The sequence below is a fragment of the Hyperolius riggenbachi genome, chromosome 1 (genome assembly GCF_040937935.1).
Source record: "Hyperolius riggenbachi isolate aHypRig1 chromosome 1, aHypRig1.pri, whole genome shotgun sequence".
Lineage (NCBI taxonomy): Eukaryota > Metazoa > Chordata > Amphibia > Anura > Hyperoliidae > Hyperolius > Hyperolius riggenbachi.
Window position 1 is genome coordinate 264123812 of NC_090646.1, and position 17775 is coordinate 264141586.

The following is a 17775-nucleotide window of genomic DNA, read 5'->3' on the forward strand; positions in this document are numbered from 1 at the left end:
AGATAGCGCGACGTTTCGGCACGCAGGCCTTTATCAAATGCTGAGATAGCATTTGATCAAGGTCTGCGTGCCAAAACGTCATACTATCTAGTAGCTGTGTTACTAATAAATCAAGCTATAATTGAATAAATCCAGGTCGAGACCCAGTCGTTTGTTCTTTTCACATTGGATTTTGACACCTATTGCTGGGATCCAGGTGTTGGCTGGTTGACTCCCTGGTTGTGAAAAGATTTGTGGTCTAAGCGATTGGGCAAATCGTTTATTTCTAGGTTAATTTTAAAGATATGCTTGATTGGCATAGTGGATTTTTCATAGATACGATTATAAGTTAGATTCGGTCATTTATTTATTTATTGTATTTATAAAGCGCCAACATATTACGCAGCGCTGAAATGCTGTGGATCGATTGAATATGAACTTTTCTTTCGATCTAAGTGATCTTATTGAAAATATGATTGCTCGCGAAAAAAATGCACCATAAATGGACACCTATAGGGATGTGGGAGGAATCTAGAGCACTGGGAGTAAACCCATACAAACACTTGACCTCAAGTGGGAATACATCCTGGGGTCCAGGAGTTGCAAAGCCAAAATGGCCATCACTAATTGTAATCGCCATACAGACACACATGCTTAGGTCACTGCCACAATATGTATTGTCCTATGGAAAGTGGAGACTTAAAAGGAACCTGAGGTGAGAGACATATGGCAGCTGCCATACTTATATCCTTTTAAACAATACCAGGTGCCTGGCATCCTTCTGATTTTTCTAGTCAGTAGCGTCTGAATCACATGCCTAACACAAGCATGCACCTAATCTTGTCATACTTTAGTCAGAAAGATCTGACCTGCCTGCTTGTTCAGGGCCTTGAGGTAGTGGATCAGCAGGACAACCTGGCAATGAGCATTGTTTAAAAGCAAACAAATATGACAGCCTACACTTGGCTCATCTCATGTTCCACTTATTCTTCCAGAGCAGGAAGAATAATGCTTCATACACACTTGAGATAAAAGTCTTTGGAAAATGCAAGATCACAGACCAATTTTACCCCCTTCCATGTAGTATGAGAGCCATACTCTGCACAGTCTATTCTATGGAGCTGCACCTCCCATCAGATAAAATCTTTTCAAGATGCTGCACACAAAGATGCCCGTACACACTCAAAAGACCATTATCTGCAAAAGATCTGTTCCTGCAAAAAATCCATTCCTGCAAAATGCATTCATAGGCTATGAGATCTGCAGATCCTCATACACACCTTGTTTAACAGACTTCATCTGCATACCTGGCAATCATCTGCAGATCTGAAAATCCATCCTGGTGGATCTGATCTGCAGATGATCTGCAGATAATTGTCTGTTAAACCAAGTGTGTATGAGGATCTGCAGATCTCAGACTATGAATGCATTTTGCAGGAATGGATCTTTTGCAGGAATAGATCTTTTGCAGATAATGATCTTTTGAGTGTGTACGGGCATCTTTGTGTGCAGCATCTTGCAAAGATTTTATCTGATGGGGAGTGCAGCTCAATAGAATAGACTGCGTAGAGTATGGCTCTCATACTACATGGAAGGGGGTAAAATTGGTCTGATATCTTTCATTTATCTTTCAAGTGTGTACACACCATAACTGCTGCAAGATAATTAAAAAAATCAGCCACATAAATACAACATGGCCAGCTGCTTTTCACACAAGCATGGTAAGATAGAGAGCAGCAGAGATGACTATTCAGACATTGGATTTATCCATAGTAATCATGAACCATCATTTTAGGCCACCGTGTGATATTCCAGAAAACAGTGCATCCAAAAGAGTGGAGAAAAAAAGAAAAAACACACATAGTGCCTTTACCGTAAAGGTTTTTTTTAATGTTTACTTTCTGCACTGCCCACACAACTCGAAAACATGTTTCATTAAGTTTGAATAAATAATAAATTGTAGTGCATAGCGACAGTATCATGTATCCTTTGTTAGGGGTAGCTACAATAGCCTGTTTCTAATCTCTTGTGAATCAACTGCTAAGCTACATGTGCTCTTCCATAATTATAGCTAATTATATATAAAGGAAGCTTCATGCACGTGAAAGTATATCTATAGAAGAGGCTATAAAACCAAACAGCAGGTGGAATATGTTTTGAACACAACACGTATGCCAATTAATGGAGTACTACCAGATTATGCAGTGCCCATTTTGGGTGTTCCTGTTTAAGTCCTAGTGTGAAAATTTGTCAACATGAGGAAACACGATACATGTGATGACAGGGGTGTCGCTGCCTGCCTCAAGTGCTTTTGCTAATTACTGGCCACGCCTAAAACACATCCAGCGGTGTCTGTGGTGAGCTAGTGGTCTGTTTCAGGTGTACGTTTAGCGCTGCCGCATGGGCTGGACACACTTAACTACAGACAATCCCAGGACACATGCTCACTTAAACCCTCCCATAGCGCCTAAAACAAACCCCTCACCAAATGTCTAAAACCAATCCCCCCACCTAATGCCTAAAACGCAAACCCCCATGCCTAAAACTAATCCCCCGTTCTAATGCCCAAACCTAACCTCCGCCTCCGGCACAATATCGGCTACTCTGCTACAAACCTATATAGTAGTGGATTGGTTACTAATCTCGTCATCAGGCACACAACTCACATCTCACACATAGGCTATTACAGGGATTCCTAATCTGGGTGTTGTGACATATTTATGTGTCCAAGCAGCTTCAGGTATGTACTCCACTCTGCCTCCACCTACGCAGTTTGTAGTCCTATAGTATAGTAATTACTATACGAATCCAAAAAATTGGCTAACAAAGTCTGCATTCATGGACACATTTTTCCTGATGGTCGACTGAGGTGCGCAAATGCAATCTAAATTATAAGTCAGGCAGTGCGTTCATATATTAAAATTGCAGAAACAGTCAAATTGTATGCAGTGCAACACAGTCCTGCTATATGGGGGGAAACAGTGCCCCCCCTAGCCATTCAATTGGACAAAAGTTTATTAATTAGTTAGTTGTTCTTCTATGACGATCTTTTAGCTTGGTTAACACCTCCACCACACCAAATATTGGAAAGGGACTCACCCTTTACTGAGACCCCCAATTAGGTCTCAGTCACGCCTTGGGGTTATTCCCGTGTCACCCCAGACCTCTACGATCTTAGGCTCTTTGTCCCCACTATTGTCTGTGCGCCTATTTGAAATTGGCTGCCGTTCATTGTGACTACGCTGATCGAAAGAGCCCTCCGGAGGCCGCCGATACGGGGGAGAGCACGTTATAAAACTCATGCTAGATTTTTACTGAAGGATATTTTAAGTGAATTAAATTTTAAAATTTTAACTGTCAAAACAGTATTAGGCTATGAGGAGTTTTTTTATTTGGAGGTAATAACCAAGCAGCTGAGGCCAATTTCAAATAGTCGCACAGAACAGTGGGGACAAAGAGCCTAAGATCGTAGAGGTCGGGTGTGACTCGGGAATAACCCCAAGGCGTGACTGAGACCTAATTGGGGGTCTCAGTAAAGGATGAGTCCCTTTCCAATATTTGGTGTGGTGGAGGTGTTAACCAAGCTAAAAGATCGTCATAGAAGAACTAACTAATTAATAAATAAAATTTTGTCCAATTGGATGGCTAGGGGGGACACGGTTTCCGCCCACATAGCAGGACTGTGTTGCACTGCATACAATTTGAACATTTTTCATAGTGTATACTGCAAAAATACGTCCATGAATGCAGACTCCAGCGGCATTTTGTAGTCCTACACTTACTGCTATGTGACCATGAAGAATGGACGGTGCAGGTCCAGACTGGGGAGTGTGAAGAGAAGGAAAGGCGGAGCCAGAACTCTGCAGTTTGGATGCTGATCTTCAAATGGCGAGTAAAGGAGCTCTGAACCCTCTATATGGAAAGGTTGTGGCTTCCCTCGGCAGGCATATTTAGCAAATTTTATAAGAGCAGCCCCCCACTATGCCAGCAGCCCCAACTGTGCCAATAGAAGCCACTTATTATCTACCACTGTACCAACAGCAAGAACCACTGTTTAGCAACCAACATTGTGCCATCAGGCGCAGCCACTGAGTAGTAGCCGGCACTAACTAAAAGCCACCGCTTTGCCAGCAGAAGCTGCTAATTAGAAGCCACCACTATGCCAGCAGCAGCAGTCACTGATTAGCAGCCGCCATTATGCTAGTAGCAGTAGCAAATGATTAGCAGCTGCCACTATGCCAGCAGCAGCCATTGATTAGCAGCCGCCACTATGCCAGCAGCAGCAGCCATTCATTAGCACCCGCCACTATGTCAGCAGCAGCCACGGATTAGCAGCCGCAACTATTTCAGCAGCAGCCACTGATTAGCAGCTGCCACTATGCCAGCAGCCGCCACTGATTAGCAGCCGCCACTATGCCAGCAGCAGCAGCCATTGATTAGCAGCCGCCACTATGTCAGCAGCAGCCACTGATCAGCAGCCGCCACTATTTCAGCAGCAGCAGCCACTGATTAGCACCCGCCACTATGTCAGCAGCAGCAGCCACTGATTAGCAGCCGCCATTATGCCAGCAGCAGCGGCCACTGATTAGCAGCCGCCACTATACCAGCAGCAGCAGATATTGATTACCAGTCGCCACTATGTCAGCAGCCACTGATTAGCAGCCGCAATTATGTCAACAGCAGCAGCCACTGATTAGCAGCCACCACCATGCCAGCAGCAGCAGCCACTGATTAGCAGCCGCTACTATGCCAGCAGCAGCCACTTATTCACTATGCCAGCAGCAGTGTGTCACAGAGATCTGAGGCGTCATGTGTCACAACTTAAAAAAGGTTACAAATTACTGGGCTATTAGATATCAATCTGGACAAACAGAAAACCGTACTGCTGTATAATTTCTGTGAGTGGAGATATGGTACACTTTCAAAGCACATTCCTCTTTAATAATGCTACAGTCATAGGTCTGGGCAAACTGAACAGAGAATTCTATCAGCCTGTCAACAATATATTTAGTGGAAATAATCTGTGTTTACGTCTTTGCCAGGAACATTCAATAAACTGCCAACGTAGCAGAAAACAAAGCAGTATTTAAGAGATCAGGAGTCAGAGTGTTCACATGCTCTGGACTGGAACTATTGTAAAAACTCTTACATTATTCAAGCTGAAAGTGGCTGCCCTGGGAGAATGCAAGTGAAATTAGCAGTAGTAGATTGTAGCAGTAACTAGCAGTAGTAGACAGTGCTGTGGAGTCAGGACAAATATCTTCCGACGACTCAGTTTATGAAACCACGACTCCAACTCCGGGTACACAAAATGGCTCAGACTCCTCGACTCAGACTCCTTAGTCTAATACTTAACAGAGCTGTGGATTTTGTACAAAAATCATCCGACTCCGGGTGCCTAAAATTGCCTCGACTCCGACTCCTTGACTCCGACTCCACAGCCCTGGTAGTAGACTGTATTTTTCGCTCTGTAAGATGCACCGTTTCTTTCCCAAAAGCAAGGGAAAATGTCTGTGCGTCTGAGTAATACATATTTTGGCCAATGCATCCCCCCAAGTCTCTCTGGCATCCCCAAGCTAATGTCGATCCCCAAGGCCCTGGCAGAGTAAATTATAGGAGACCCCTCCCTTCTCCAGCCATCGCGCTCCATCTTGTGTCCTATCTACTGGCTTGTATCGTCACTGGGTCACTGTGTGTGAGAGGACACCAGCAATAACACAAGCCAGGAGATAGGACACAGGAAGAAGGACTTGGAGCGAAAGCTGGATAAAGTTTACTGCACTCTGTAGGGGAGGCAGGGATTGACATTAGCTGAGGGATACATAAGAGCAGTCGGCAATACCACTGTGAGTGGAAAGCCGGTATAAATACTTCTGGTAGTGTGTTTTGAGATGAAGGAGGTATTCTTAAATGTGGCAAACAGTGATCCCAAAATGCTGCTTTTGGGGTTGAGGGGTGAGATTACAACATCCAGAAGAGCAGTCCTGTTGTGGTGCATTTTATGTTTCTATGCCAGGAAAATTATAGTTCTACATTGGATTCGTCCAGCGGCCCCTGTGGTGGGTGAATGGGTGTCACTGGTTAACGCCTCTCTTCCAATGTGCAAACTCACATATATGCAGAGAAATTGTACTGCACAGTTCGATCGGATATGGTCAGCCTGGCAAGCAAACCTCAAGGATCAAGGACTTGACTACGAGACAGCTAGTAGATAATGCTGTATAGGTGAAATTACGTATTTTTGTACCTGTAATTTGCTTATTTTGTACCTGGAGCAGACTGTGGGAAAAGGCGGGGGGTTAGGGGTGGGGTTCTGTTGCTGTTTATATGTAAAACTCACTAAAATTTATTGTAAAAATAATAAAAAATGTGGCAAAGAGTAACAGAATCTCAGCACTCCTGCTAAAAAAAGCATCAATGGCCATTTATTCAAGAGAGTGCAAGTGTTAAATATTTATCTGGTGACACAAACACAGTTTTCTTATTCTTTATTCCAGTGATAATGTAAAAAGGATGCACTCCCTGTACTGCTAATAAGACATTCCTGAATCTGACTCAGACTAAGAATGAGGCTTGGTCTATCCGTAGCTGCACAATGTCAATCAGAACACTGGCCATAGTTTCTAGATGGAGCTGCTGAGCTCTGCCTCATAGAAATCCACCGTCTGCTCTCCAGATACCCAGGCTCAACTGTGATATAAAACAAAGCAACAACAAATCTGACACCACTAAAGAAATATTCCACAAGAGTGAATTACCCGCACTGTAGACCAGATAAATCTGCACATGTTGGAGAAACCTGAATTAATTCCTTATTTACACTTTATAAGTCAATAAAATACACTAATAATGTTGACAGCAAAATATATACATTTCATTTTTGAAGTTTTGTTCCTGACTGGACTTTAGAGGACACCTGAAAGGAAGGGGGATATGGAGGCTGCCATATTTATTTCCTTTTAAACAATGTACATTGCCTGGCATCCTGCTGATCTTCTGCCTCCACTTTTAACCATAGACTCTGAACAAGCAGATCAGATGTACGACTGGATTTGCCATATGCTTGTTTCAGGTGTGTGATTCAGACACTATAGATGCATGAAAGATCAGCTGGACGCCAGGCAACTGGTATTGTTTAAAAGGAAATAAATAACGCCACCTCCATATCCCTCTCGTTTTAGGTGACCCTGAAAGAACAAACAAATTCAAGAGAGTTTAGCAGTAACCTTAAAACAATGTTTAAAGTCTTGCCTTTTAAAATTATACCATTTTGTACATGTTGTTCATGGAAACATTGAGCAGATCCTACATTACAATTTCAGCCACTGTATTGTAGCAGATGAAGAGAGAGGCTATTGTGAATGGAGGGGTGGAGCTGGACCCTTAGCCGTCAGTCAATAGAGGAGTACTATAAATAGCGGCCATTTGGCACATTTTAAAACCCATTTGTGGTCAGTCTCTACAAGATGGTGTTAATATCTTTATTCAATGTAGCTACTCTCTGTTTAATAGCTGGTACTGTGACTTTTGCATTTTACTTTTACTCTGCTTTAATAAGGCATGTTGACATACACTCCCAGTAACATCAGAAAATCTGACTCAAAATAGGCATAAATTAATAAATGTAAGCATACATTAATTACAGCAAGAAGGCATCTTGCAGCAACAGTTTGTCGCCAGCCTGTACTCACCCCAGATAGGCTTCCTAGCACTAGCTTTACCAGCTGTTTGATGTAGTAGAAGGAAGGTGCGCAGTTACTGTTGCGAATGTGAGCACTGCAGCCGTCTAGTACAGTTCGTGTAGAGAGTCTTGTCAAAAACTGATCTTCGCACATATCAAGTAAAATGCTGTTCAAACGTTCTCCTAGCTTAATAGGCTGGAAACAAAAGGAAAAACAACACAAAGAATAAACTGCTAGAAGGGATTACATTCAGAAAATAAAACATGCATTCTGGTCCACACATAGAAATAAGAGTGCTGCCATTGTGTTCTTGCTAGTTCTTAAGACTGTTATGCTCATCCTATGTCAGTGAGCATGAGCAGTTATACACAGAGTGATATTTTCATCTTGCTTCAAGTCAGGGACTCTCTAGCGTGTGATGTCACACATGCACCCACGTGTGGCGAGTGTATGTAAACGGAGGACGGAGCCAGCGGCAGACACTGACAGGTAAAGTATGCATGCACTGGAGGGCAAATTTTACAGTGGGGGGGCAGCACTGGAAGTTCCATTGCGTACATCGCTTGTCCTGATATCGCACACTGTTACTGCCACGCATCCGATAGAGCATGTCGGCGCTACATCTTGCAGCATGTCCAATCGATACGTGCAATAAATTTCTGACAAAATTGGTCACATCGCTGATCAGGCATGCTATTGGCGACACAGATTTTCATCCGATTATAATAATCAAATTGGATGGTCAATTGGCCACCAAGTGGCCTGATGTATGGCCTAGTTTACTAGAGTTAAACCTCAAGACAGAGCTTAAAAATGTGCGTCAGCTTTACTGTGAGAAAAGCCACTTGTGCAACCCTACCCCCAGTTGGTGCATAATAAAGGCCTTACTTAGCCCCCTTATGCAGAGTTAGCATTGGAGAGAAGTCAGAAGATTATAATTGCCTCCATCAGGTGCCATCCTGTGTCTTCTGACTGCTTGCAATAACTCTGAAATGGGGTATCATGTGATTTACTGTCACATGACCTGGTGCACTTGCAAGAAGTCTGCACCATGTACAATCCAAGGCAATGTCTGCATAGGGCGGAGGGCGATCTTCTGGCATCAGATGTGACACACGTGCCATGTGTGAAGCGCAAATAGAAGAGGAGGAAGTGGAAAACAGATGGGCACTGTGCGGTGGGTGACGTAGAGAGGGCTGCACATTTATACACTAAGGGGAAGAGCGTCGGGGGGTTTCATCGCTCGTCCAGATGTCCCTCGCTGTAACCACCGTGCAGCCGATCGACCACACAACGGCCCAACATCTTGCACCATGTCCGATCGATACCTTCAAGCGATTTCGGCCTGAATTTGGTCACATTGTCGATCGGCCATGCTCTTGGCGGCACAGATTTTCTTCAAATTTGATAATTATCAAATCCAATGGTCCATCGGCCGGCAAGTCGAGTAGTGTATGGCCACCTTAATTGTTACAGCTAATGTAAGAATAGTGCCAGAGGATGGGCACTGAATCTACAAAACTAAAAGTTTATAAGTAGGTTAGTAAGGTTAGCCTCCTTACCTCTCCAGTAATAGGTTTGCTTTAGAGCAGAACACAAACCAAAAAACAATTTATTTTAGTTTTTCATAAAGTGAGAAGAATTAAAATCTCTGTTGGGTGTGCACTGCTTTCTGTAACCCCCAGGGCCGAGTGAAGTTGCCATGGAACCCACAGGCAAAACTAACCTGAGGCCTCCCTCCGCCTGATGGCCCCCAAGCTGGCTGTCCACCCAGATCATGCAAATTCTGTATGCAAATGTATGCAGTTTAAAAATAGGCCAATGGAAACCCATCAAGGTAAACTCTGACTAGTTGATTTTCAAGATGCATACACAATGTGCATAATCCTACATCAACTCGGAATTATTTGTGCCTCATTTATCATCCCTATTGGCAACTAATGCATTGACTTCCTTGAGGCTATGATAAACAACTGATTTGGTAATGGCTGCTTAATCATTTAAAAAGGTCTTTGACGTTTTTTTTTTAACAATAATCGATTCAATTTGATCCAATAAAAAAATTCCAGCTTTTGCATGTGATGAAATCATTGCTTTCAACTGAAAATTATCACATTTATTTCATCTTTTATCAAATTAATAATCTATACAATTACAATCTGAACATGTTTGGCCAACATTAGTATTATCAAGTACAAAACGTAGCTTTTAATTCCAATATTTTTTTAGCAGTCAGACAAGACAAAACACAGTAAAAAGTAATTGAATCACGCTTTGTTTGACATGAATAGCCTAACGCATGTTTCGTGGCTTTTAACATAGCAGCTTCTTCAGAGGCATAACTTTACAAGTTCACAGATTGTGACAAAGGATGGCTAAAAATATAATATACAGTACAACCTCATTATAGTAACCGCCAAGGGATTAGGAAAAGTGGTTTACTATATCAGAAATTGTCCTAGAAATAGCCCAGTATGCCCTGGTACATTCTCTGCTGCGGGTACAGTACAAGCACAAGCACTTGCACACTTGCACCTTGACTACAAGGCTAAGTATACCTTAGGGCTGCAAAGCCAGGCTGGACAAATCACTAGCACAGTATCCACGGTCCCTTAAAAATCGCAGCTGTCACTGAATATAGGCAGCCACTCACTTCTTGGAAGTGGCTCCAATACCTCCGTGGGCGGCATTTGCAGCAAGTGTCCTGCAAAAAATTTTCTGTTCACACTTGAACCAATCATGAAGCCTCACTTCAAAGTGCAGCCAATCATAATAAGTCACTCACATTTGTGGCTTATTACAGATGCGAGTGGCTCCGAAACCTCCGCTGGCTGGACTTAGCTCTCTGCTCTCAACCGTCTTTAATTTTGCAGCGAGTAGGCCCGCTCTGATCTGCACTACAAGTGAAGGTAGCCTGTACTGCTACCGGAACCTCACAGTCCACGTCACAGCCTCATACGATAGTGGATGATACTAAAGTTGCTACTTGCTTGCTCTGCACAATCTGGGAACTTGCAAAGTTATGCCTCTGAAGAAGCAGCTATGTTAAAAGCCACAAAACCTGCATTGGGCTAATCATGCCAAACATAATGTAATTCAAGGACTTTAGTGTGTTTTGCCATGTCTGGCTACTAAAAAAATATTTTAATTACAAACTACGTATACTCGATTTGTTATTAGTGAGCCCATAAACGTTCACTTTGTTTTTTGTTTCCTATTGTATACTGCTTGATAAAGGGGTGGATGACCTACGGACTGTTTTGATTTTATAGAACAACATTAGTATTGTAAAGCAGAAAGTTTAACCTTTATAAGGTTTATAATAGAAGCAGTAGAGTGTTGTACTGTGTCAGCCATCAGTAAAAGCAAAACTTCAAAACTTTTAGGGTTTATAATGGTGTTGCTCTTGTACCGTTTTAGGACTTGTTCAGACAGACGTCTGAATCAGTCGCCCACCACAACCCATCATCTTGTTGCAAATGCTTTCCTGCAAGCGTTCAGAAAAGCATTTGTAGGCTTCACGTGGCGATTCAGTCTACGCAGAGTTTTTCTTCCCGGCAAGGGGACAAGGAAGCATAAACCACGCTGAAAGCAACCTGTCGCTTCCAGGATCGGCTAAGTACCGCGCAGATGATGGCAAAAACTGGGATCGGAACGCAACAAACGCACAGTGTTTAAAGGGAAGGTTCAAGCAAAATAAAAAAATGAGTTTCACTTACCTGGGGCTTCTACCAGCCCCATGAAGCCATCCTGTGCCCTTGTAGTCACTCCCTGCTGCTCCAGTACCCCGCTGGCAGCTTGCCGACCTCGGAGGTCGGCGGGACACATTGCGTACATTTTTTTTTTTTAGTGCAGGAACATTAACACATACATTTTTACGCGTTACTGGTTCAATGCGTACATTTTTACGTATTGAACCAGTAATGTGTAAAAATATAAGTGTTAATGTTCCTACACTAGCGGGAATGTGTAAAATGTACGCAAAGCAGCCCACCGACCTCCGAGGTCGGCAAGCTGCCAGCGGGGGACTGGAGCAGCAGTGAGTGACTACGAGGGCACAGGATGGCTGCATGGGGCTGGTAGAAGCACCAGGTAAGTGAAATTCCTTTTTTTATTTCGCTTGGACATTCCCTTTAAGTGACATTGTTCACCAATGCAGAACTGTCAGTCTAATCCAAGCCTCTCTTCCTGTGCTTGATAACAATTATACAAACTATGGATCAGGGAAAAAAATTAAAAACCAACAAAAAGTTAACTTTGCATCACTGGTTTCAGAAAAAAAATTAAAGATTTAGGTGGATTTCCACAGTAATTGTAATGCATGTGAATTCTTAGGAAAACTTTAAAATAATACTTAGTTGACTGACTACAGCTTACCTGACTCTGTGGTACTTCATAATCTGCTCCCCAGTACAAAGTCATCCCAAGAGAATAAATGTGAATCTGCAAGAAAGCAGGAGAAAACGATGTCACAAGCTAATGTCAAGCATGCTGTTTCATGTGACAACTAAGCAGCTGGCAAACAACTGTCTGGACAGTTATATATTATAAACACTCCCGGTACAGTATAGCTACTTGAAATGTGTCTTCAGGGACTTTATCTAACCTAAAGGTACCCACACTTTTTCGGCTCGTGAGCTACTTTAAAAATTAGCAGGTCAAAACGATATTCCTATGTACAATTTTAGGAGCACAGTTGTATATGCAGAATGGAAAATGTAGGGCGGTCGGGATCTACCATGAAGTGCTTTGCGATCTACCAGTAGGTCGTGATCTACACAATGGGTATCCCTGCTAACCTCTTAAAAACTGCAGAAATGATATGGATCGACTATAAAAAAAATAAATTAAAAAAAAGTGAAATACTACATATGTACTCCGCTGTAAAGCTAACATTTTCAGGTACAGATCACTGTGATCACTTGGTAAGGAGCCAATGAAACTGGCTCCTTACCGAAAGGCAAAAGCTTGACAGCCGAATCTGCGGCCACTGTAAGCAGCGATTAGCTCTGAACCGCAGAAAGCTGCGGAGTATAATCTATGCCACATTAGAGATAGAGAGTGGCAAGTGCAGCATAGATTCTCACTCCCACGACCCTGAGCCCTTAAAGGAATACTGTAGGGGGGTCGGGGGAAAATGAGCTGAACTTACCCGGGGCTTCTAATGGTCCCCCGCAGACATCCTGTGCCCGCGCAGCCGCTCACCGATGCTCCGGCCCCGCCTCCGGTTCACTTCTGGAATTTCTGACTTTAAAGTCAGAAAACCATTGCGCCTGCGTTGCCGTTTCCTCGATCCCGCTGATGTCATCAAGAGCGCACAGCGCAGGCCCAGTATGGTCTGTCTTTGTGCAGTACACTCCTGGTGACATCAGGGTAAGCGAGGACACGGCAACGCAGGCGCAGTGGTTTTCTGACTTTAAAGTCAGAAATTCCAGAAGTGAACCGGAGGCGGGGCCGGAGCATTGGGGAGTGGCTGCGCCAACACAGGATGTCTGTGGGGGACCATTAGAAGCCCCGTGTAAGTTCAACTCATTTTCCCCCGACCCCCCTACAGTATCCCTTTAAGGTACACAGAGAAATTACATTCTAAAAGCCAGCATGGACGAAACAAACATTATTGCTTTCAAACCTGATCTGACAGGATGGATAATTCCCAAATGGGGAACTGAGGTGAGTCACCAAGTCATGGCCACCTGACAAGAGCGAATGGAGAAAGTCCATGTACTGCAGCATCTGCTAACTACTGGCAGAGGTTTCTCAGTAAAGTGATGTCAGCTAGTACAGTTTTAGAAAGTATTAGACTGCAGATTCTATGGGCTATAAAATGGTGCTTGTTGTTCTAACATTTGCAGACTTCAGCTGCTATATTGCCAGCTTTAAAGAAGTAGAAGCAATGGCAGAACTTCAGCACTCTGCTCATTTATAATCCAATTAGGAAGAGTATGACAGAGAAGTCTGCAAAGCTGCAATTTAAAATAGTGGTACTATTAGGCCAACCTCCTGGCTATATAGTCTGGATAGGTGTGGCTGAAATCAGAACTGTGACTGAACTAAGCCAATCTCTCCACAGCAATGACCAGGGATTTCTATTTACAGCACAATTTCACCCCACTTCAGAATAACGTATGAAACATGTTCACATTTTATTAAACTACAAAACAACAAAACTTTTCTTTGAAAGCTGCTGTGCATTGTAAATCTGCCTAGTGCAGCCAAACAAGCTGTGGCAGGGAACAGTTATAGTTACCTGTTCCGGATAGCTGTTACTTCCTTCACTGGTAGCTCTGACTTCCAACAAGTCTTCTGGGCCCCAATCACATCCGATCACATGATATGACATGATTGGAATCCAAGAGACTGTATCAGAGTTACAGCGGCATGATGGAAGAGACTCTGCCATCACTGGGGGGCGCTGTAACACTGACATGGTCTCCTGGATGCCAATCACATAATATTATGCGATTGGAATCAAAAAGACACGTCGGAATTATATCGCCGTCATGGTGGAGGAAGAAGAAACCGATCCAGCTGTCCAGACAGATAACTATAAAAGCTCCCTGCCGCCCACTCTGCCTAAGCCTGCCAGGCTGGGGAAGGCACACTTCCCCAGCTCCAAGAAAAATTCGGCCCGGCAGCCAAATAAAGTTTTACTTAATTTGGCTGCTAAAAGGTTAAGAAAGATAGCAGTAATATGAACCACAAGTGCTGCAAAATATTTAGGCATATAGCAAGTCATTTAGGCTTGGTTTACCCCATCTTAACGTTTAACAGACTGTGCAGTAGATTCAAAATGGACGAGTTGAAGAATGCAATAATTCATCTGATAAATGGCGTGGATCAGTACTGGAAAAGTGGCGAATCCTGCAATAGACTCTGGAGTGGCACAGAGCAGGGTGACCATAAGGCACCAGGAATACTTCAGGGGGCTGGAGGAAGCCCCAGGAAAGAAAAAGGGATACTTTTGTTTTTTTCATTTTATGTTTCCTTTCATCCCATTCAGTAGCCAATACCCCTTTCTCACAAGAAATCTGTACCTCTACTCAAATAGATCATCAAGGGGCTCTGTATGGCTGACATTGTGGTTGAAACCTCTCCCACGGAGTGATGTCAGGACCATGCTCCTGACAGTTTGCTTCTTGTGGACCTTGTTGCATAGTGGGAAATAACAGTTGTTTCCAACTGCCAAGCATACAGTATTCTCCATTTACGGAATGTCCGTTTACTGAGTTCTATGAGCAGACATCGACTTCATTTATAAATGAACATCGTAAACAAATAAGCAATTTTATTCACCGCGCTATTTTCACTACAGTTCCTCTTTAATTAGGTGTATTTTAAAAAGAACTGTGCCATTAGAGCAATTTAGTTTCTGCAATAGCACTGTTTATTATTATTTACAGCTAATTTAAATTGGCATCTTCTTTTGTCCAGAATCCCTTTTCTCTTCCATGTTTAAGAGCCATAATCCATCAGATAAGATAAAGGTGGCTCTTCCTATACTCACTCCACTGTATTTTGGCTTTTGATGTTATCAGGGTGGGCCATATATATATGGATACACCTTAATAAAATGGGAATGGTTGGTGATATTAACTTCCTGTTTGTGGCACATTAGTATATGTGAGGGGGGAAAAATTTTTCAAGATGGGTGGTAACCATGGCGGCCATTTTGAAGTCGGCCAATTTGAATCAGTTTGTTTTTTCAATAGGAAGAGGGCCATGTGACATCAAACTTATTGGGAATTTCACAAGAAGAACAATGGTGTGCTTTGTTTTAATGTAACTTTATTCTTTCATGAGTTATTTACAAGTTTCTGACCACTTATAAGATTTGTTCAATGTGCTGCCCATTGTGTTGGATTGTCAATGCAACCCTCTTCTCCCACTCTTCACACACTGATAGCAACACCACAGAAGAAATGCTAGCACAGGCTTCCAGTATCCACAGTTTCAGGTGCTGCATATCTCACATCTTCACAGCATAGACAAATTGCCTTCAGCTGGCCCCAGAGATAAAAGTCTACGGGGGTCAGATCGGAAGACCTTGGGGGCCATTCAACTGGCCCACGATGACCAATCCACTTTCCAGGAAACTGATCATCTAGGAATGCTCCGACCTGACACCCATAACGTGGTGGTGCACCATCTTGCTGGAAAAACTCAGGGAACGTGCCAGCTTCAGTGCATAAAGAGGGAAACATATCATGTAGCAATTTCGCATATCTAGTGGCCTTGAGGTTTTCATTAATGATGAATGGCCCCACTATCTTTGTACCCCATATACCACACCATCATTTTTTTTGTTCCAACAGTCTTGGAGTATCCAATGTGGGTTAGTGTCAGACCAATAGCGGTGGTTTTGTTTGTTAACTTCACCATTCACATAAAAGTTTGCCTCATCACTAAACAAAATCTTCTGCATATGCCGAGGGTCCTGTTCCAATTTTTGTTTTGCCCATTCTGCAAATTCAATGTGCCGATCTGGGTCATCCTTGTTGAGATGCTGCAGTAGCTGGAGTTTGTAAGGGCGCCATTTGTGAGTAGCTAATGTCCGCCGAAGGGATGTTCGACTAATGCCACTCTCCAGTGACATGCGGCGAGTGCTACGCTGTGGGCTCTTGCTGAAAGAAGCTAGGACAGCCACTGATGTTTCTTCATTAGTGTAAGATTTCATGCGTCCACATTTTAGCAAATCCAACACTGAACCAGTTTCATAAAACTAAGCAAGCAGTTTGCGAACTGTAGCATGGGAGATGGGTGGTCTCGTAGGGTGTCTTGCATTGCAATCTGCTGCAATGACCCGGTCACTGCATTCACCAGACATCAACACAATAGCTATCCGCTCCTCACATGTTAATCTTGGCAACATGTCAATGGCTATAAACAAAGAAAAATTTGTAAATAACTCGTTAAAGAATAAAGTTACGTTAAAACCAAGCACACCATTGTTTTTCTTGTGAAATTCCAAATAAGTTTGATGTGTCACATGACCTTCTTCCTATTGAAAAAACAAAAGTTGGATTCAAAATGGCCGACTTCAAAATGGCCGCCATGGTCACCACCCATCTTGAAAAGTTTCCCCCCCCTCACATATATTAATGTGCCACGAACAGGAAGTTAAGATCACCAACCATTCCCATTTTATTAAGGTGTATCCATGTAAATGGCGCACCCTGTACTTTGAAATGTGATTTCCAAAAGGCTCTGAGCATATTCAAAGCCTTGACTGGAAAGGTCACAACTGACTTTACACAATGGGATCAATTTTCTGGCAAACCTGATCACTTTGTAAAGACCCCCACAAAGCTGATAAACTGCCCCAAACTGTTTAGAAGTTTACTGATCAATCAAAAGCATGATTGGGTGATTTTCATTGAGCAGCCGAAGAAGCAGCGGTGGGGTACCGGCAGCTTCACAGCAAGACATACAGAATTGACAAGCCTGCAATTAATCAGTTCTTCATAAAAGTAAAATCTGATAAAGATTTAAGAGTAAATAATGCTGAAAACTAATTTCTGATTGGGGAGTAGTTAATCATTTGCTTGATTTGGCTATTAGCCCCTGCCAAAACTTGTACTTTTAGTTCTGGAGAGCAACAGTGGCTAAATGATGCATCTTTGCCTTGTATAGCTAGAGCGCCAGGTTTAAATGCAGGACGTCTACTGTACAACAACAACAACAACAAATAACATTTGTAAAGCGCTTTTCTCCCATGGGACTCAAAGCGCATAAGCATTGCTCCGACCATCGTGGTACAGAGGAAGAATTTTATAAGTCTGGAAATGCCAGGCTAAACAGGTGTATGTAGTTTTTGTATGCACTCCCCATGCTTGAGCAGTTTTCTTTTAGTTTCTTCCTACAAGTCAAAAACATACTGCTAGGTTAACTGGCTCCTCAGAAAAAAAAAAGAAAAAAAACATAGCTATAGAATGTAGTAGAGACATTAGCCTGAGTCCCCGTAAAGGAACAGCTACTGATGTGAACTGCGTAATATGCGTTGCGTAATATGTTGGCGCTTTATAAATACAATAAATAAATAAATAATAAACTGTTCAAAGTTACAGAGTGCTCTGTACACCTGTTGCTCTGTTCTCAGTGATCGGTCACTGGGATG

General features: G+C 42.9%; 1 protein-coding gene across 6 annotated transcripts in view; it reads right to left on the minus strand.

Moving 5' to 3' along the window:
• The window catches only part of PTPN13 (protein tyrosine phosphatase non-receptor type 13), a 289441-nt gene that overhangs the window by 162550 nt on the left and 109116 nt on the right, over nucleotides 1–17775 (minus strand). For all 6 annotated transcript variants that reach the window (XM_068233487.1, XM_068233483.1, XM_068233482.1 and 3 more), the window contains exons 4-5: nucleotides 12039–12104; nucleotides 7671–7856 (exon numbers count right to left, since the gene is read on the minus strand). In XM_068233487.1, the coding sequence (XP_068089588.1) occupies nucleotides 7671–7856; nucleotides 12039–12104 (252 nt within the window). The remainder of the gene's footprint in view (nucleotides 1–7670; nucleotides 7857–12038; nucleotides 12105–17775) is intronic.